Raw genomic sequence first — 21,385 nt, forward strand, 5'->3', positions numbered from 1 at the left:
GCTGAGATTACAGGTGACTGCCACCACACCTGACTGAAATTTGTATTTTCAGTAAAGACGGGGCTTTACCAATTTGGCCAGGCTGGTCTCGAACACCTGACCTCAGGTGATCCACCCACCTCGGCCTCCCAAAGTGCTGGGATTACAGGTGTGAGCCACTGTGCCTGGCCAAGTTCAGCTACTTTTTTTTTTGGAGTGATTAATGTGCCAGTATTCTCCTAAACAACCACAGATACAAATTTGAAGAAGATATGACCCTTACAGTCCAAAAGCTTGTTCTGTAGTCCTTTTCTTTATATGATTTTTTTCCCCAGATTTAGAAGTCTATAAAGCAAAGCTAAGTATTACACACTGATATTGGCTGAATAATCAAGAGTGAGAGATAGGATCCTTTGCAAATATGCATATTTATTAAAATATACTTTAGAGATTAAAATTCTCATTTTGAATGTAGAATTTAAAAAGTCATTTAGGTAAGCATTTATTTGTGAAACACCGAAATGCTTCATGTAAATACTTTGTGAGTTTTTATTTTGTTTAGAAAGGAACATATTAAATTAGTTATGAAATATTTTAAATGAAATATGTTGAAAACTTCTGTTGTTTTTCATGTGCTGATGTTTTTAGATTCTAAGTGGAGTTTAAAATTTTGTTTGCAAATCACAAGTTGGATTAGAAATTTAATAGTAGAAGTGTTGCCTAAGGAACTGTTTTAGGTGCTATGAGTGAAACTATTTTTTATAACACGAATTTTAGTTGTAAGGGACAGCTTAGATATAATTGAGATCTATGAAAATGTATTGTCTCTATCGCCTTCAAAACATGTGTATCCCAATTGAATGTATAATTTATAAAAATTATTCTTGTTTTAATTTGGTATAATCCAGCCATATCCAGTATCAACAAATAAGTCTAAGTAGGCTCCTTGACAAACTTGAACTGGCCACAAGAGAGATCAGATTTCACCTATTAAAAAACCAAATCAGACCACTTATACTGACAGTCTCTTCTGGGAGTCCTCAAATTAAGAAGTTTATCCTTTGTGAAATATTATACTACCCTTGCTAGATAAAAGTAAAACTTTTTTAAAAGTACCACTTAATGAAAATCTGTAGACACTAAATGCAGTGAAAATAAGGCAAGTTTTTTTTCTCCCCTTTTCAGTGATCTTGGTATCTTGGGATATTGTTTTCAAAATTATCATTATAATTCCCTTGAGAATTTAGTAAAATGTTCCCCTTAACCAATTTAAGAAAATTTAATATCTTTGTATGTGATTTTGATCTGTAAAATAAACATTTTGAACTGCAAATAATTGGAATTTAAAGAGATAATGTATATAAATATATACAGTATCAGCAGCATTTAATTCTCTCTTACTCAAGGTTTTTCTAAGTAGTATAAATAATTATGTAGCCTATCTAAAAGTTTGTGAATGGAATTTAAAATTTTGTTTTGCAGCCATGAGTTTGATTAGAAATTAAACAGTAAAGGTATTACTTAAGGAGCTTTGTTTTAGCTGTCTAAACAGTTTACCATATAAAAATCTTTAAACACTGTATAAATACGTGATAAGATATGCAATGGCCTTAATTTTATAGATTAGAAAATAAAAACACACTCATTAATTTGTGTAACTGAGAGATTACGTGAAACTTCTTTTCTGATCACATTAATAGAATGCCAAACCCTGTTGTGGCCCTAGAATTAAAGAGTAGTTTTGATAAAACATGATTTGATTATAGACAGTTGTTGAAACTCTTGGTAGTTTTAATCACCCTTGTTAATTTTCAAACTGTCTAACGGGAGAGAGTTATCCATTCTATTTTCCAGACAAGCTATTTTCATCTGAATGAAATATATTCCTGTGGATAATTATCACTACGTCATCTTTTGGTTTTATTTTGCATATTGAATTATAGCTCACAATGACTTTCTGAAGCCCTAAAGTTGCAGCTGTGAGCCTCTTGGCCTGTAGGAACTGGGATAAAGCACCCCTGCCTCTGCCCTCAAAGGAAGTTAAAGTGTTTTTAACAATGGCTTTGGGCTTTTTGTAGTTTAAGAACTTAGGAGTTCCCCCGACTGGAATGCAGTGGTATGATCATAGCTTGCTGCAGCCTTGAACTCCTGGGCTCAAGCAATCCTCCCACCTCAGCCTCCAGAGTAACTGGGACCACAAGTGCCACCACACCCAGCTATTTAAAAAAAAAATTTTTTTTGTAAACATGAGGTCTCCCCATGTTGCCCTGCCTGTCTCAAACTCCTGGGCTCAAGTTAAGGGGAACATTTTACGAAGTGAGATCCCTCCACCCTTGGCCTCCCAGAGCACTGAGATTCACTGTACCATGCTGAGTTTAAAATTTCCTGAGTTGGAGTTTATAACTATTTTTTTCCACTAATTATTAAACATGTAGTTTTGTATAAGGCACTGTATTGTATTTTGAGGGGGATTCAAAGTTTAATTAGATGAGACGCATCATCTAGTATGGAAGGTGTTACTTAAGAAGAAATAAGTATAATATGGGGATAAAGAGATAAGAGATCTGAGAATAGACATAAATGTTATTGAAGTTCTGAAGAGAGAAAGTGTTTAGAGAAATTAGAGGAGCCCTCATGAGGGTATCACTAGAACTTCCTATTTTTGTAGAGTATATGGTAGATTTTGGTGTAATACTGTTGATTTGGACTTTCATTCAGAGAAGGAATGAAGGAAGAAGGGTGGAGAAGAATGTGGCATTCACAGTACAAAAAGCAGTGGTGATTTTTAAAGAAGTTGCTATGGAGAAGTGGCAAGTTTTTTCTTTTGTTTGTTTGTTTTTCTGTTCTTTTTCTCTATCAGATAGTGATGTAAAGCTTTTGCTTTTACCAGAAACTGATACTTTGGGTCATCTACTCTGAGCAGTCAGTTCTCTTTATTCTAACACTTACCCATCAATTAGTAGGTTTCCACATTCCATTATATGTCCATTTTGGTGACCCTTATTTTTCTATCTGATTTATAAAGGGAAAGAAGGAGATATGTCACCCAGGCTCTAAGTACAGTGATATGATCATAGGTCACAGCAGCCTCAAAGTTGCCAGATTAAGTGATCCTACCTCCTTGGCCTTCCGAGTACATGGGACTATAGGTGCATGCCACCATGCCCAGCTAACTTTTTTGTAGAGACCTAAAGAGTTTTCTTATGTTGCCCAGACTGGTCTCGAACCCCTGGGTGCAAGTGAGCCTCCCACATTGGCTTCCCAAGGTTGGGATTACATGCATGAGCCACTGTGCCTGGTCTGAAAATTTTTATTTTGAGATGGAATCCCACAGAAGTATACCTGCTTGGATGTAACATTGGCAAAAAGACTGTTTAACATTATTGCCTTATTTTACTGTAGTTGAGATTGAGTTAGACTGAAAGCCGAATGACCTGCCCTAGGTCATACTGTTACTTTGTGCCAGAGTCAGGATGAGCAAACGGCTTTCCTGCCTGCTAGTCTAGTGTCTTTTCTATTTATTATGCTGTTACGTGCAGTTTTAAATTTGTATTTTTATGCCCAATGGACACAGTGACTTACATCTATAATTCCAGCACTTTGGGAAGCCAAAGTGGGAGGATTGCTTGAGACTAGGAGTTCGAGACCAGCCTGGGCAACATAGTGAGACTCCGTCTCTAAAAAAAGAAATTAAAAATTAGCTAAGTGTGGTGGTGTGGGTGTGTAGTCCTCCTTATGGGAAGGTTGAGGTGGGAGGATTGATTGAATCTAGGAGTTCAGGACTGCAGTTAGCCATGATTACACCACTGTATTCCAGTCTGGGTGATAGAGCAATACCCTGTTTGAAACGAATGAAAGAGCAGGTTTCTTATCGTAGGTAGTTTTTACTCTATCAGTGGACAACCTGCAAAATTAACTAGAACACTTAAGCAATTAACAGAGAAGGCCTTGTTCAGAGTGTGAAATAATTAAGCATTTGTTGTTGAAAATTCTTACTGTGTTGTGTTGTTTTTTTTTAAATGTTACTTGTTTTAGTAACATTTCTAGTTGAAAAGGGAATATGATTCCTTTAAAACAAAGATACTCTGCTTTAAAGCAAAGATATTTCATCCTCTTCATGGTGATTGCCATGGAAACCAGACAACGTAAATATATTCACGTAGTATACAGTGTTACTAGTTATTGATCATGAGGGGAAGGGACAGTTACTCCGTACTGATCAGAGAAAACCTCATTGCTTCATACTAATAAACTTTTTTTTATGCTTATGAAAGGAAAAGCCCAAAGAGTAATTTTTAGTGTCTAGAGAGCTAGTGAGTCTAGTTAGGCAACTTGATACTTTTGGTGTTACTTGTTTGCAAGCAATAGAACTACTACAGAGGTAACCCCTAGCAGTTGGAGAGTACCATTAACAAGTGTTCCAGGGAAGAAACCCCACAAGATACCAAGTCATGGCTTTTACTCTTAGGTTAAGAAATTCAGGTTGAGTTAAAGGATCAGCTGTTAACTAATAAAAAGCAGGTTAACATTACCGAGCCAGGCTTTGTCCTGGTTATGGACTTAATCTTCACAGCATCCTCAAGAGATAAAAATGAATATATCTACATATTAGATGAGGAAATAGAAGATAAATAACTTGCCAGAGCTATGACTTGAGCCCAGGTAATGTAGATCAAGAGCCTCCACATGTATGTTATTGGGGGGTTGTATGTGCATGTGGGACGTGAGTGTGTGTGTGTGGGTGGGTGTATGTGTGTGCATGTGGGTTGTGTATGTGTATGTGCATGCTTGTGAGTGTTCATGCATGTGTATGGTATAATAAGAAAAAATTAGCTTTTACTCCTGTAATCCCAGCACTTTGGGAGGCAGAGGCATGAGGATCTCTCAAGCCCAGGAGTTTAAGACCAGTCTAGGCAACATAGCGAGACCCCATCTCTACAAAAAAAATTTTGAAAAATGTTAATAGACATAGTGGAATACACCTGTAGTGCCAGCTACTTGGGACGCTGAGGCGGGAGGATCCTTGAGTCCAGCAGATTGAGGTGAGCTATGATTGAACCTCTGCACTCCAGCTCGGGTGACAGAGACCGTGTCTCAAAAAAAAAAAAAATCGGAACTAGTCATCTGGAGGCCTATGTTCTAGTTTTAGCTTTAGTACAGGTATATAGTGAGATGTTAGGCTACCATTTAATATCTTTGAGCCTCTGATAATTTGTTAACAACATAAGTAAAAATGACTAAGATAGATCAAAAATCTCCAACATTCCCTTCAGCTCTGAAATTCCATGATGTTTAATCTTAGTTTACTTATAAAAATAAATTGTATTATGTATATTTAAGGTATATAATATGATGTTATGGGTTACCTATATAGTAAAATGATGACTATAGTGAAACTGATTAACATGTCCATTATCTTATGTTGTTACCATTTTTTTTGTGGCAAAAGCAGCTGAAATCCACTCATTTAGTAGGAATCCCAAATACAGTACAGTTGTATTAACTGTAATTCTCATGCGGTACATTTGATCTCTAGACTTGTTTATGTTACATATGTTTGACTTTTAAACATTGTACTCAAATCAACCCTAAGTCAGGGTTAGCACAGACAGGACTTGTTAACAAGGAAGGAGGTGCCACATTGTACCTGGGTATTTATATTTCTCTAAATCTTGTTCTGATCATAATTTAATAAATATAATCAGGACACTAAAATTCATTCCTTAGCTATTAAAAATTCTATTTTTATTGTTGAGATTTAGGACAGCATGGTACAGATTCTCTTAACTATGCCTATCAGAAGCCTGTGTTTTAAGTTCAGCATATAGACAATGCTCTATTTGTCTCTGTTGGGAATTTATCCTGCTTTAACTAATTTCATCCTAGCTTCCTTTTTGTGAAAGATCACCCTTATTTAGCCTAATTTTTGTCAAATCCACATCTTAGAAATAGTAGCAAATGACAAGCATATTAATATTTATGATATGATTTATTTTTGTTTTCAGTCATATACTTGGGAAGATTCTCAAATATTAAAGCAGTGTATTGTTACATTTAAGTATGTCGTTCTTGTTCTGTTTTAGAATGCTTGTAGTTGCATTTTTAACATTCCACAATGATAAACCTGTAATCATAATGTTTTCTTCAATTCAGTAAAACCCATACGTTTGTAATAGAGAGCCTTATAGTTGCCTTAGTTAAGTTTGCTCCAACTCATTTTATATAGTCTTTTAATTTTGATCCCTGGATTTTTAATTGATTATGAAACCTTCATTAGGGTATATATGAAATGTAAGAATGTTGAGTTATAGTCTGCCTTTTTCTAGAATTTTAGACTGCATTTTTATATAGAAATTTAAATTGCTCCTAATCATTCTGGTGAATTTAAGCAGAAAGGTATTTATTACTAGGTATAAAATGGCTTATGATATTGTTGACAAGATTCTACTGCAAAATAGTTCACCAAGGGAGCTGTGTGGCCTCTTCTGTGATCAAGAAGCCATCTGTCAACGTGGGAAGCTTCCACTACAGCACCTAACCCCAAACTGCATTGAGTAGGAAGCTGTAATAATCAGGAAGGTTCTACCTTTGCTTGCTCTGCAAACTAACGTTAACCTGCTATAATTTGCAACCACAAAATGGATGCCTGTTGATACTTATGAAGCTGGTCATTGTATGCTGGATTCTTGGCTCACACTTTCTTATAAAAATTAAATACCTCCACAATCATGCATGCCTGCAAAAACAGCAGAGGAGTAGCCTTAGCCTCACTTCCTGCTTACACCTGTCATGCAAATATACAGAACCCAGAACCCTAGCTGAAAGGGAGTTTGAGATGTAGTATATGTATCGTCCCAGATTCTGCAGTGGAAGAATTCATAGTGGATGGAAGTTAGAATAACCCTTGAATTACAATCAGTCATATTCACCACAAATACATTTAATGTGAATAATTTTCCATGAAGCCTTATGTTTGTATACTTTTTTTTTTTTTTTTTTTGCAACAGGGTCTCACTCTGTGGCTCAGGCTGGAGTGCAGTGATGTCATCATAGCTCACTGCAGTCTTGATCTGCTGAGCTCAAACGATTCTCCTGCCTCAGCTACTGCTCCTGGGTAGCTGGGATGATAGGTACACACCACCACACTTTGCTAATTTTTTTTTTTTTTTTTTTTTTTTTTGTAGAGATGGGGGTCTCACTGTGTTGCCCAGGATGGTCTTGAGCTCCTGGGCTCGTGATCCTCCCATAGTGTTGGGATTACAGGCATGAACCACTGTGCCTGGCCCATGTGCTTCTATATATATTTAAAAGTATGAAAGAGGCAGTAAAAAGACAAAGAAATGAAAAATACTTTTATAGGGAGTGAAAGCAGGAGAGTCCTCTCTGTTAGAGAACAACAGACTTGCATATGACAGACTAGCTTTCCTAACATTTCTAGAACTTGATGGCTGTGAAGAGCCTCCCATGGGAATTGTCCTTTCACTTAGGAAAACATACCTCAAAACCATCCGCTGCTTAGCATGCACCTGCTTTTCCTGGTGTATCTCAATGAAGCAGCTAAATCATAAATGATTAAGTAAACTTTGCAGTGCATCATATGCAAAAGCACAGTTAAAACAAAAATGCATTGGAAGCTGTGAGTTGTTGCACTGCACTCATGGATGAGTAGCTGTTGGTTCACATTGCCTTTTATATAATTCTCAGGGTTCCAGTCTCAAGCTGTAGAGTTTTGATCACTGTTTCAAACAATAATGCGAGTTTGCTAAGAGGTCTAAATAACAAAAACGAACTATTCCAAACCCATGTCCAAACCTATACACTGGGAAATGCATCTGAATTATATGTGAAATTTCCTGCCATTATTTAAGAAACAAAAGGAACATTATTTTGATAATACATTTATTTGTGAGTGTTTAGAATGACCACGATTGGTATAACATTTTTGTAGGTTTTTAAAGCTGAAATTTAGTGTAAATCCAAAGAATCAATAGACAGGTCTGTGTTTTACTTAACCTGAGTGTTTAAATTAGCATTTTTAGATACTGATTTTATTCCTTTTTTCAGAATTCTCAGCGTCTTCCAGATCAATATCGTAGGCACAGTTTATTTGGCACTGGGAAGGATCAAACAGAGAGTTGGTGGAAGGCTTTTTCCCATCAGCTCATCATTGAGGGATTCTTGGTAGAAGTTTCTAAGTCTGACAAATTTGTGAGGATTTGCATGCTTACAGAAAAGGTAAACAGTGTAGGAGTTTGCTTTTTTTACTTAATTTTGTTTCCCACTCTATATTAAAAGATCCTTCTTGCTTTTGATAGGGTAGAAATTGGCTTCATAAAGCTAATACAGAATCTCAGAGCCTCGTCCTTCAAGCTAATGAAGAATTGTGTCCAAAGAAGTTTCTTCTGCCTAGGTTCATTTTTCAGTATTTTTTCTTGTAACTTCTGGGTTTTGTTACTATTTATGTGATTCAAATTATACCAATTTATGGGCATCTCACAGATGAAATGAATTACCCATTTGTTTTTATATGCCTATTTTAGTCAGTTTGGGGGAAGGGATCTGCGATGAAAGGATAAATCATAGAGCACTTTTCTTTTCTTTTTTTAAGAGACAAGGTCTCTCTCTGTCGCCCAAGGTGGAGTGCAGTGGTGTGATCATAGCTCACTGCAGCCTCGATCTGCTGGGCTCAAGTGATCTTCAGCCACCTGAGTAGCTGAGACTACAGGCATGTACTCCTATGCCCAGCTAATATATTTCAATTTTTTGTATAGAGACAGGGTCTTGTTGTGTTTCCTAGGCTGGTCTTGAACTCTTGAGCTCAAGTGATCCTCCTGCCTCAGCCTCCCAAACCACAGGGATTGCCGGCATGATCCACTGCTCCCAGCCAGAACACTTTCTTGGTTGATGGGAAGTAGCTGACCATGGTATTTAGAAAATTTCTGTCTCATTGATTAAAGAAATAGTATTGAAATCATTGCTAAGAAATCCGTATATCATATTTACTTCTTGTGTGTAGAAGTGTTAAGGGAATACATGTGTTGCTTACTTTTTAGTACCTTTACATGCTGTTGATCACTTGTAAGTTTTTTCTTCTCAAAGCTTCTAAAGCTTTTTCTGGAAAAAAATTCAGTTTTAAAAATTGCCAGTTCTAAAAGGATAATCTTATCTCTTTCTGAGAGTGAGAATATAACGATTCATGAATTAGATACTTGCATTTTAACATTTGAGATAATTTAATTTTATTATTTTTCAGATCAAAAACTGTATCTTCAGACACTAAACAGCATTCTTATAATCAAGTACCAATTGAATTAGCTGCAGAGAAGAAGGTTTGTTTTAAAGAAATCATTCTTATTTCATTCTTGATTGATTCAACATCTGTTTAAAGTTTTATATTTTAATTCTCTTCCAATTAAAGAGAAAATGTCATATATAACAAAACATAAAATTTAGCAAGAGAGGTGATGTGAACAGACTAAAATATATGGTATATGATTTCTGGGACTAATAAAGAATTGGAAGTATTTGAGAAAGGATTTTATTTGGATTCTTTTAAACCTATTTTCTAAGTCATTTGGGTTAGAGTGTTCACATGTTATAATGCTTATATTTGACCAGAAAATAAGCCTGATTCCTAAGTGTTCTTATTAAAGCTACACATGCACACATAGACACACACACACACACACGCACGCACACACACTCACATATTTTCTTGCTTTTTTTTTGGCCTTAGATCTTAACTATTACAGATTAAATACTAATCCACTGGCAGACTTCAGCTAATTAGAGCACTGGAATAATAGACAAATAGAGTGAATTATATTTTCTGGTGAGCCTTTTCTGCTATTGAAGTATGCAGAATGTAATTGAATTGTTTTTATAACTTTGGCACTTGCTATATCTTAGAGCATTCTTTTGATGATTTACTTCTGTAGTTTTGGGAGGGATAGGACATTGGATTGTGTTTCTAGCTGCCTTTAGAACTTTAGAAACTGATAATTTAGGAGGCTATTTTCAGGTGATTTATTTGATGGCTTGATTAGGCAAAGGAAAAAATGGGATTGTGAGATTTTTGTATCTTATTTTCTTCACACTTAAAAGATTTTTGAGACTTTTTTTTTTAAATGGACCTTTATATGTTTAAATGCAGTCTAACTTGGAGAAGTTATATTCTTACAAACCATGTGATAAGATTTCTTCTGGGAGTAACATTTCTAAAAAAAGGTACGGAGTTCCATATTTTTATGTTCTATACTTACTTTATGAGTATTTTTTTTCTGAAGAGAAAGGACTGTCAGATGTTGGGCTATTTTATTGGCAAAAGGAAGTTAAATTTAAAACATAAGCCCTTCAGTATTAGAATTATTAAAGTGAGCTATAAAATAATAATGTTAATTTAATAGCTAACACTTCTTGGATATTACTGTTTGCCAGGCATTATGTTAAACACTAAGAACTTTATATGTGATATCTCGTTTAATTCTTAAAACAGCCTAACAGCTGTTACTATTTATCGCCATTTTATTGTTGAAGATACCAAGGGTTAAGACGTTGACTAACTTGTTCAAGAGCATACAGCTAATGGTCGAGCTGGCTTTCAAATTTTTGTCTACCTCTAGCATCACGACACTATTTATTTTTATTTGTATGAAATATATACAGGCATACTTCATTTTATTGTGCCTTGCTTTATTGTGACTTGCAGATATTGCATTTCACATAAATTAAAGTTTATGGCAACCTTACGTCAAACAGGTCATATCAGCACCACTTCCAAAAGCATGTTCTGGTGTCCTGTCTTTGTGTTATATTTTGGTAATTCCTACAGTGTTTCAGATCTTTTCATTATTATCATATCTATTATGGTGATCTGTGATTAGTGATCTTTGACATTACTATTGTAATTGTTTTGGGGTGCTGTTAACCATGCCCATATAAGGCAGCAAACTACATAAGTGTTGTATGAGTTCTGACTCCTGCACTGACTGGCCACTCACCATTTGTCTCCCTCTCTTCAGGCCTCCCTATTCCCTGAGATACAGCAAAATTGAAATTAGACCAATGAATAACTCTACAATAGTCTCTAAGTGTTTTTTAATTTTAATTTTAATTTTTTGTTTTGAGACTGAGGCTGGAGTGCAGTGACGCAGTCTCAGCTCACTGCAACCTCTGCCTCCCAGGTTCAAGCAGTTCTCCAGTCCTGGGTTCAAGTGATTCTCTCATCTCAGCCTTCTGAGTAGCTGGAACTAAAGGCGCTCGCCACCATGCCTGGCTATTTTTTGTATTTTTAATAGAGACGGGGTTTTGCCATGTTGTCCAGGCTGGTCTGAAACTCCTGACCTCAGGTGATCTGCCTGCCGTGGCCTCCCAAAGTGATGGGCTTACAGGAGTGAGCCACTGCAGTAAGTGAAAGGAAGATTCACATGTCTTTCACTTTAAATCAAAAGCTAAAAATGATTAAGCTTAGTGAGGAAGCCGTGTTGAAAGTTGTGGTAGACCAAAAGCTAGGCAAAAGTTTCTGAAGGAAATTAAAAATGCTGCTCCAGTGAATACACCAATGATAAGAAAGCAAAGCAGCCTTATTGCTGATATGGGGAAAGTTTTAGTGGTCTCTATAGGAGACCAAACCAGCCACAACATTCCCTTGAGCCAAAGCCTAATCCAGAGCAAAGCCCTAACTCTCTTCAATTCTTGGAAAGCTGAGAGAGGTGAGGAAGCTACAGAATAAGTTTGAGGCCAGCAGAGCCTGGTTCATGAGGTTTAAGGAAATAAGCCATCTGCATAACATAAAAGGGCAAAATGAAGCAGCAAGTGCTGATACAGAAACTGTAGCAGGTTATCCAGAAGATCTAGCTAAGATCATCAATGAAGTCACCTTCACTAACAGACTTTGAATGTAGACCAAATGCTTTCTACCAGAAGAAGCTGTCTAGTACTTTCATAGCTAGAGAGGAGAAGTCAATGCAGTGAAGCAGCAAGTGCTGATACAGAAACTGTAGCAAGTTATCCAGAAGATCTAGCTAAGATCATCAATGAAGGTACCTTCACTAACAGACTTTGAATGTAGACCAAATGCTTTCTACCAGAAGAAGCTGTCTAGTACTTTCATAGCTAGAGAGGAGAAGTCAATGCCTGGCTTCAAAGCTTCAAAGGACAAGCTGACTGACTGTCTTTTTAGAGGCTGACGCAGCTGGTGACTTTAAGTTGAAGCCAGTGCTCACTTAGTCTTCTGAAAATCCTAGGGCCCTTAAGAATTATGCGGTATCTACGGCCTGTGCTACATACATGTAACAATAAAATCTTGATGATATCTGTTTATAGCATAGTTGATTGAATACTTTAAGCCTATTGTTGAAACCTCTTAGACAGAAGATTCCTTTCAAAATATTACCGACAACACGTAGTCACCAAGAGCTCTAATGGATACATACAAGGAGATTAATGTTGTTCTCATGCTTGCTAACTCAACATCCAGTCTGTAGTTTATGGATCAAGAAGTAAATTCACCTTTCAAGTATTATTATTTAAGAAATACATTTTGTAATGCTTTAGCTTCCATAGATAGTGATGATCAAAAAAAGGCTTTTAAGAGGTTTTCCAGAAAACCTTCTGGAAAATATTCACTATTCTAGATGTCATGAAGAATATTTGTGATTCATGACAGTAGGTCAAAATATTGACATTAATAGGCGTTCAGAAGAATTCGATTCTGATTAAAATCAAGATAGACATACTGAGTTTGGGATACCTATGGAGTAGTCCAGAGATTAATTTAAATATATGGGCTTTGTGTACAGAAGTGAGCAGGATGCTTATACATCAATAACTATTATTTTAAGGTTTATTTAAATTTTCATTAAAATAGTATCTATACTTGATTTAAAAAGTTAATTGGAAATTAATGGCTTGTGACAAGCATACTAGTCCACACTCTTCCCAAACCCACTTTACTTTTTTTCATAGAGGCTGTCATCTTCCAATCTTCCAGCTGATTTTTCTGGCATTTGCCTTCTTATTTCTGAATGACACAGTTAGAGTACTATTTTTTTTTTTTTGACTTACCAATGTTAGAAATTTTCTACTGACTTCCTATCATGGTAGATTTCCCCTTCTTCATCCCCCTAACAATGTAATTATGTTTCATCATATTAATAATGTGTTTTTATATATTTTTAAATATAATAACATTGTATTATTTTATCTACACAAATATTATATACATACTACTAACCCAGCTGTGTTATTATGGCCACTGCTACCTTTATTTTTTTCCTGGTGTTAGTGATTTTCTTTGTTTTTCTTTGTTTTTAGTGGTCCTTTTCCTAACTTTCTTTTTTCCTATTTCAATCTCTCATTGTTTACTCATTTGGAGCATGCTGTGACTTTTATCCCCTCCCACCTGGTGATGTTTTAATTTTAGTTATCAAATTTTTAATTTCTAAGAATGCTTCTTGTTCTCTTGTTTTTACTTCCCCACCAACTAAAAATGTATGATGTTATAGCAGGACCATAAATTGTATACCAGTAGGTTAAGAAACCTTGGTTAATACCTGTTGTATCCCAGTAAATCAAAAGATGTCATTGTGCCATCTGCAGTATGGATAAAAGAATATTTTCTTTCAAAAGCATTTGGTTGAGGAAGAGAATGGGACAAACACTCTTTTAAAAACACACCAATTTTGTAATGAACTCAAATTGCAATTTTTACCATTATAATGAACATATTTGATCCAAAATGTTTAAAATTTAGGCTGCTGTCATTTAAATAACAAATTACCTTATTGGTATCATGAAGAATAAATGTTACTACTGATTTGGAAAGATATTCTCATTTAGGGCATAAAATAGAAAGTAAATGAGGAGAAAGAAAAGTTTTTATTATTTGTTTTCTTTTAAATATTTTAGTATCATGGTGCAGTCACTGGAAAATTTTCACAGTGCCTTAGAGCCTGTTATTTCGGCACAAGAGCAAGAGACTCAGGTAAGTCTTTTGTAAACGAGTGAAGTTTATGATGGAGTAGTTATGATTCTGTGCATTCTTAAAATTCTGTATTTTGCCAGTATTTAAAAAATTGTTCTTGAGCTAAGAGTCTGAGTTTACATTTCAGTTTGTATTCATTTTAAGGAAAAATGTGGTATCTGAAGCTCTAAAAATAAAGGACTAGATCTTTCTATGTACATTTTTTAAAGTGTTGAGTTGCTTCTTTGTTTTTTGTTCAGACTGTATTATATCGCAAATTGGTAGAAGCTAGGCAGAAACAGGCCAATAAAATGGATGTTCCCCCAGCTATTCTGGCAACAAACAAGATACTGTTGGATATGGCCAAAATGAGGTAAACTATCTTTCGCCTGTGTTCTCATTTATTTCCTTCTAACAAAATAGATTTGGAAAATATATCTAAGTTGATAACATGACCATGGCTTCCACTGCCACACTGGGAGGTGACTCAGATTCCCCCTGCTGCAATCCTTATCTCTACCATGTTTCTTTATGAATAAAAACCAGCTACATTTTCAGCTGTCAGATTCAACATATATAAACTCTAACTCATTATCTGCCCACCCTGCATTTTATCCGAATGCCGAAACTTCTCTTTTTGGATTCTTTATTTTTGATTATCATACCTTCAGATTCCTAGTCAGAGGTTCCTAATGCTTAAAACCTCTGATCCGAATTTTCTCTCCTCCAGTATAAAACTCCTTCCTCCTCTTCTTCTTTTTTTCTTCTCAAGACAGGTCTCATTCTATTGTCCATGCTGGAGTGTAGTTTGATCACTACCTACTGCAGCCTCGACCTCCCAGGCTCAAGCTATTCTCCCACCTCAGTTACCTGAGTAGCTGGGACTACAAGACATGCCACCATGACCAGCTAATTTTTGTATTTTTTGTAGAGACAGGGTTTTGCCATACTGCCCAGGCTAGTCTTGAACTCCTAAGCTCAAGCAATCTTCCTGCCTCAGTCTCCAAAGTGCTAGCGCCACAGGTGTGAGCCAGTGTGCCTGGCCTCTTGTTATTTAAATAGTTTTCAAACCTTTTGTAAAACAGGTTCCCTGTTGCCTGCCTACGCCTTCCTCCTCCTTCCTCATGACACCACATTAGTTCTGACTATTTTCCTTTGACCTATTTCAGAAACATCTTAACTATTAACACTTTATTCTCTCTGTTTCATCCAATATATGAGTGCCAAATTAAATCTTCTTTTATCATATCATACTTTTACTTAAATGGTTTCTTTCTGGCTTAGAATTCAGGGCCCTCCATTTATGAACTTAAACTTACTTTTCAATCTACATCACAGAATTTGAAATGATTTATCTTACCTGAATTGTTTACCACTTGTTGAAGACCCATTTTCAACTTCCGTATATTTATTTACCATGTTGTTTCTCATTGTAGTTTCCTTGATTCCTCAAAACTCCTTTTAAGAAATTCTTTAAGATCTTGCTGTATTGCTATTTCTTGCTTTATTACTATCAGGACTATAATAAGGTATTTCATGATCTTATCAGCCAAGTAATTCCTCTCTCTTGAATTCATAAAGGATTTTCAGATGAAATCTAAAGATGCTTCTCTGGCACTTAACACACAATTCTATATATATATATATATTTGTAATTAGTGGTAAACATATATTATTATATCTTCTAAATTTTAGACTCCAAATAAAGACATTAGCTCTTCATAACTTTGTGTGTTTCCCATAGCACCTAGCACAATGCCTCATAAACACGAGGTGATCATTACATATTTAGAGGAAATTCTTTGCCAAGAATAGTTGCTTGGTAATTGTATTTGTCTTTGCTTCCTTTGAAAAAATTGTTTCTTTCACTAAATTGCATCCAATAGATGTTACTTGACTGCGGAATTTTTTTTTTCCCCATTTATTTATTTTATTGCTTTTTAGGTTTTGGGGTACATGTGAAGAACATGCAAAATTGTTGCATAGGAACACACGTGGCAGTGTGATTTGCTGCCTTCCTCCCCATCACCTACTTCTGGCATTTCTCCCCTTGCTATCTCTCCCCAGCTTCCCACCCCCCACCCTCCCTCCCCTATTTCCCCCCAACTGACCCCAGTGTGTAGTGCTCCCCTCCCTGTGTCCATGTGTTCTCATTGTTCAACACCCGCCTATGAGTGAGAACATGCGGTGTTTGATCTTCTGCTCTTCTGTCAGTTTGCTGAGAATGATGGTTTCCAGGTTCATCCATGTCCCTACAAAGGACCCAAACTCATCGTTTTTGATGGCTGCATAATATTCCATGGTGTACATGTGCCACATTTTCCCTGTCCAGTCTATCGTCGATGGGCATTTGGGTTGGTTCCAGGTCTTTGCTATTGTAAACAGTGCTGCAATGAACACTCATGTGCTAATGATACTACACTACACAGTGCTACATCTGACACTAATTCTTTTGTTAAAAAATAAATATTCTAAGACCATACTTTAATATTCAGAGGAGATATTTAATGAAAAAGAATAATCATTAGATTGGCAGATTTGTAGAAAGGGGGCATCGTATGGTTTCTTGGATATTGGACACAATAAAAAATATTGAGCTAAAATTCTGAAGGAATTGGCAGATTTACTGTTACAGGTAAATACTTTGTAGAAGACAATAATGAATGAGATTTTCTTCTGAGATTTTCTCAGCCTCTTAGTTGTTTCCAGGTAGAGCCTCATGGTTTTCCTTTTCATGTCCATAAAAATAATAATAAAATCAGTAATAAAGTGAATATATGAGGTATTAACCTGTTCCTTTATGACAGTGTGTTTTTGTGGTGATGGGGGCAATAGCGTTTTTATTCATAAGTTGATAAAACAACAAATCTTTAAATGGTGGAAAGCAAAGAAAGAAATTATAAAACATGATTACTTCTATTATACGTTGTTTTGGTTGTTGGAGAAACTATACATTTTTCGAGATCATTATGAAGCTGAACATCAGCTATATTGCTGGAGTGATACTGCTGTAGTGGTTTCTTGACCTTTTTTTTGTTGTTATCTTTAAACACAGACCAACGACAGTTGCAGGCATGAAAAGGATTGATGGTGTTTCTGAAGGCAAAGCTGCCATATTGGCCCCTCTGTTGGAAGTCATCAAACATTTCTGCCAAACAAATAGTGTTCAGGTAAAATACTGTGGTTTGCAGGAGCTCTTAGAGAATAAGCATTTTTTTGTAGCCATTTCAAAAGTATCCTTCAGAAGCAACATTTTCTCACTTTATTTGCATTTCCAGACTGGACACTTAGAAAATGAATTCAGATTGTTTTTATAGTCAATCTGTTGTAAAAACATGTCAGTTATCTACTTTTAAAGATGATACTAAAAAGTAGTTGTCCAGGCTGCTGATGTCTTTCTGTTTCATTGGGAGGTTTCGTTTTTAAATTTGAAACATTATTTTAGGTTGATGAAATATAATTTTACACTCAAATGTGGTAGTTGGAAATTAAAGCTGAAAAGTTATCCTTGCTATGAGTTGGTCAGGAGCTCAGCCATTTTCTTCTGGTTTAGCATATTCTGTAATCCTCCCTCCCCTTCCAGTAATGCTGTCTTTTGATAGTAAGTGGATTTCATATTATTCTCTTCAGTTTTAATAGTGTTTCCTTCATATCCTTTTATTACTGCTTATCCTGCCGTCAGTGACCATTTCCAGAAGTTTGGAATTTTCTCTAAACTCCATGTATTAGACTCAATGGTGTATACTCTGCAGAAGGTGAGGCAGTGGGAGGTAGAGGGGAGACTCCTGGTCTTGGAGTCAGGGAATCAGGACTTTAGTTCTTCCTTACAGTTGTTCACCTGGGGAACCTGCACATGTCCTTTAACTTCCTTGGGTCTCCACTTCCTCAGCTACACCACGGAAATGACACTTCCTTCCCTCTCCACATCCAGGAAACAACAGATGACATTAGAAAAATAAAAGACATGGGATGAGCGTAAAACATTGGAAGAGTTAAACACATGCAAGGCAGTATTAAGGGATTATGTTTTACTTCTAAGAAGCTCCTGGAAGCTTTGGGCAGGCACAGTTGGATCCTACTTTAGAAAAATCTTTCTTTAACTATAAGTAGAAAACCCTTCTGCTTTTTCAGTGTAGCATTTCCCTCTTTTGATATAGAATATCTTTGGCAACTTTAAATTTTCTTTTTCATACTCTTATATAAGACATCATGTGAAAATTCTTATTTCTTATTGAGTTTTTGGAAATGAAATTCTAATGTCTTAATGGTTTGATAAAGACTGTCATATCTACCAGCAGTAATTGAATAAGTTCCCTCACTTTGGACACTTGACAGTAGTATCTTCTTTTATGAATTAGTGATATTATTTAATAATGAATGAGTGATCTCTCCCAACTCCCCTTCAGGAGAGGAAACTGAAGTAGGGCAAAAGGTATTCATAATAGGTATGAAACCTTTATGAACCTTCTGGATACAGAAGATGACTGCTAATTTCTGTGATTAGAAAGTATATTTGGGTTATTCTGCAAATTGAAACCATTTATTAAAAAAATAAATGAATCAACTTTAATGTTTATTAAGCAAGTTTTGTTATTCATGAGTTTCATTAGCCTTGAATATATATATATATTTTAAATTTTAAGTAAAATTTCTTGCTGTCACAATACACATTAAAAATTATAATATGACGTGTATTAAACACATTAAGGTGGCCATTTAGGAAAAATATGCTAAAATACTTTTATATAAGTATATTTTTGGAGAATTTATGGAATAAAATAATGATATCATCCATAAATGTATAATTAAAGGGTTTAGGGATATCTAAAATACTGGGCAAAGTAATCAGAAGTAATACTCTTAGGAAGGTAGGGCTACAATGTGATTCTAGTAAGCAAAAATCGAATAAAATCATACTCCAGATAAAAGACTATATGAACATATATGGTACAAATATGTACAAATATTATATATATAAAAAAATCAGGGGTAGGGGCAGGGTAGTTAGAAAATACCTGAAGGTGTTGATGAAATACGATTGGCTGTGAATGACAGTTGCTGAAACTGGATGATGCACGTCTTAGTATTCTCTCGACTTGTGTATATGTTTGATATTTCCCACCATAAACCTTAAAACAAAAAGATGAATGGTCTATATAAATAGAAAAGGCAATATTGACAAAGCTTACCTAAGCACTATTCAGATAAAAAGACATTTTTCTGCTAACTAGGTTTGAATATTATAGTTTAATTGGCAAGGAGAATGCCTCAACTTAATCTTTGTTATTAGAGACTACTTAAGGCACTATCAGAAGTTCCCTTATGGTGAGGTGCAAGCCCTCATGCCTATAATCCCAGCACTTTGGGAGGCCAAGACGGGCAGATTGCTTGAGGCCAGGAGTTAGAGACCAACCTGGACAACATAGTAAGACCTCATCTCTACAAAAGCAATTTTTTTTTTTTAAATTAGCCACCCATGGTGGTACTAGCCTGTAATCCCAGCTATTTGGGATGCTGAGGCAAGAAGATTGCTTGAGCCTGGGGATTTGAGGCTGCAGTGAGCCATGATTGCACCATAATAATCCAGCCTGGGTGATAGAAAAAAAGTGTCTTTATTGTATTCCAAACTTGCTAACAACTTTCAGGTGTGCTGGCTTCTATATAGTACAGAACATACTGATTGGGCCAAGTGAAACTGTCCAGTTGTATGCCTCAGAGGTTAATGAATGAATGAATTTGCTTTCTAATATGTACACAGATAATATATACACACACATACACATAAAACCAAGTTCAACAGATGGGTATTGCCACTCTGCTGTAACAAGACACGTTCGATTTTTGAGATTGTGAGGATGAGTACTGAAATGCCAGCTTAGACCATGGCGATGCCATAGTAGGGTGATGAATCTGAACAGCCAACAATGCTTCCTTAGTAAATACCTATTTTGTCTTGATAGGATTCCTAAAAATTGCAAAATGCAGCTATTCTGAAGCTGTAAAATAGAAACAGAAACATGCAACCCTTGAGACTGTTTTATTACGTCCACCATATGCTCAGAACATGAAATTTCCACTGCTAGGGTTATTTGATTGATATGGTCTTTTGTGTTGATGTGAGAGTTTAGCTCTGAGATTCTTCCACGGGAAAAATGTAAATCCCCAACAGGTTTGGCAAGCACATTTTATTACCTTGGGTCAGATAATTCAAATTCTAACATTAGGCATCATCTATATAGCATGTAAAAAGTAAAACAGAAACATTTATGTTTCTCACCAAGCAGTAAATTAATACTCAATTAATAAATTTCTTAAACTCCCTAATAACAGAGTATGGAAACAAAAAGTAAATTTCTTTCCAAAAGAAAAGCTCATAGACACATTTCCTTATATATGTATACATAATATAGTAGACCACATGATGAATACCTTATCAAAATGATACCAATATTATTCATCAAGAGACTAGGCTTTTCTTTAAATTATTAATTTAGTTTGTTGCAGGTTTTATTATGACTGTAGTATGCTGTTTTAATTTACCTTTTATGTGTAGTGAAAAAAATAGTTATCTCTTTACCTTAATTTCAGCCTCTAAAAACATATAATTATTTTTCGTTAATCTTGTTTTTCAATTGTTCCCTCTTTTTCTTTAAATTTTTTTTTCTCTTAATCTTAAGGAACCATATTTAAGATTTTATAGAATACTTAGATTTCTAGTTGAGATGTATCGTTTAAAATTAGATATGTAGAGAGAATGTTATATTTCTTTATATTAGTGGTTATAGTATCTAAATTCAAATATTGATTCTGTTTATTCACTCATTCATTTGGTATTCATTTCCAGGGGACTAGGGACTTATTTAAAGACAGAGTGGGTCACATTATAGTTCCTTTTTTCAGTAGTCCTTCTTATTGGTTAAAGACTAGGAAATGTTTGTTATTACAAATACTTTATTAAAAATGTGGGTGATCTAGCCTTATTTTACCTTCTTAAATTAATACGTTAAAAATCCAGCTTCTTTTTGAGCTCCCCATAAAAAAGGGAATTATTTGTTGCTTAGTAATTAACTTGTGTTTTTTTTTTCTTAATGGCTAATGGTCATATTTATATTCTATTATATTGAGATTGCTGATCATTTGTGCTACATTTCAAATTTTGTAGACAGACCTCTTTTCAAGTACAAAACCTCAAGAAGAACAGAAGATGAGTCTGGTAGCAAAAAATAAAACATGCACACTTTCACAGTCTATGGCCATCACATACTCTTTATTCCAAGAAAAGAAGATGCCTTTGGTAAGTGTTAATTTCAAGTTACAGGGAATTTTTTTTAGTTTATTTAAACTTGTGTTTTATCAGCTTTTCAGCATTAAAGCTCAGACTTGGGATCAATTTCTTCCAACCCTACAATAAATCACATTTTATCTTTAGTTTTAAAAGAGAAC

The 21,385-nt window shown here is 35.3% G+C and overlaps 1 protein-coding gene across 9 annotated transcripts in view; it reads left to right on the forward strand.

The window, feature by feature from the left end:
- Window positions 1–21,385, forward strand: part of WRN (WRN RecQ like helicase) — a 148,372-nt gene that overhangs the window by 107,579 nt on the left and 19,408 nt on the right. For all 9 annotated transcript variants that reach the window (XM_017536029.2, XM_017536052.2, XM_017536034.2 and 6 more), the window contains 8 exons: window positions 8,044–8,214; window positions 8,295–8,389; window positions 9,233–9,308; window positions 10,133–10,206; window positions 13,888–13,963; window positions 14,203–14,315; window positions 16,998–17,112; window positions 21,105–21,236. In XM_017536029.2, the coding sequence (XP_017391518.1) occupies window positions 8,044–8,214; window positions 8,295–8,389; window positions 9,233–9,308; window positions 10,133–10,206; window positions 13,888–13,963; window positions 14,203–14,315; window positions 16,998–17,112; window positions 21,105–21,236 (852 nt within the window). The remainder of the gene's footprint in view (window positions 1–8,043; window positions 8,215–8,294; window positions 8,390–9,232; window positions 9,309–10,132; window positions 10,207–13,887; window positions 13,964–14,202; window positions 14,316–16,997; window positions 17,113–21,104; window positions 21,237–21,385) is intronic.

The sequence above is a fragment of the Cebus imitator genome, unplaced genomic scaffold, assembly GCF_001604975.1.
Source record: "Cebus imitator isolate Cc_AM_T3 unplaced genomic scaffold, Cebus_imitator-1.0 Scaffold5, whole genome shotgun sequence".
NCBI classification, from domain to species: Eukaryota; Metazoa; Chordata; class Mammalia; order Primates; family Cebidae; genus Cebus; species Cebus imitator.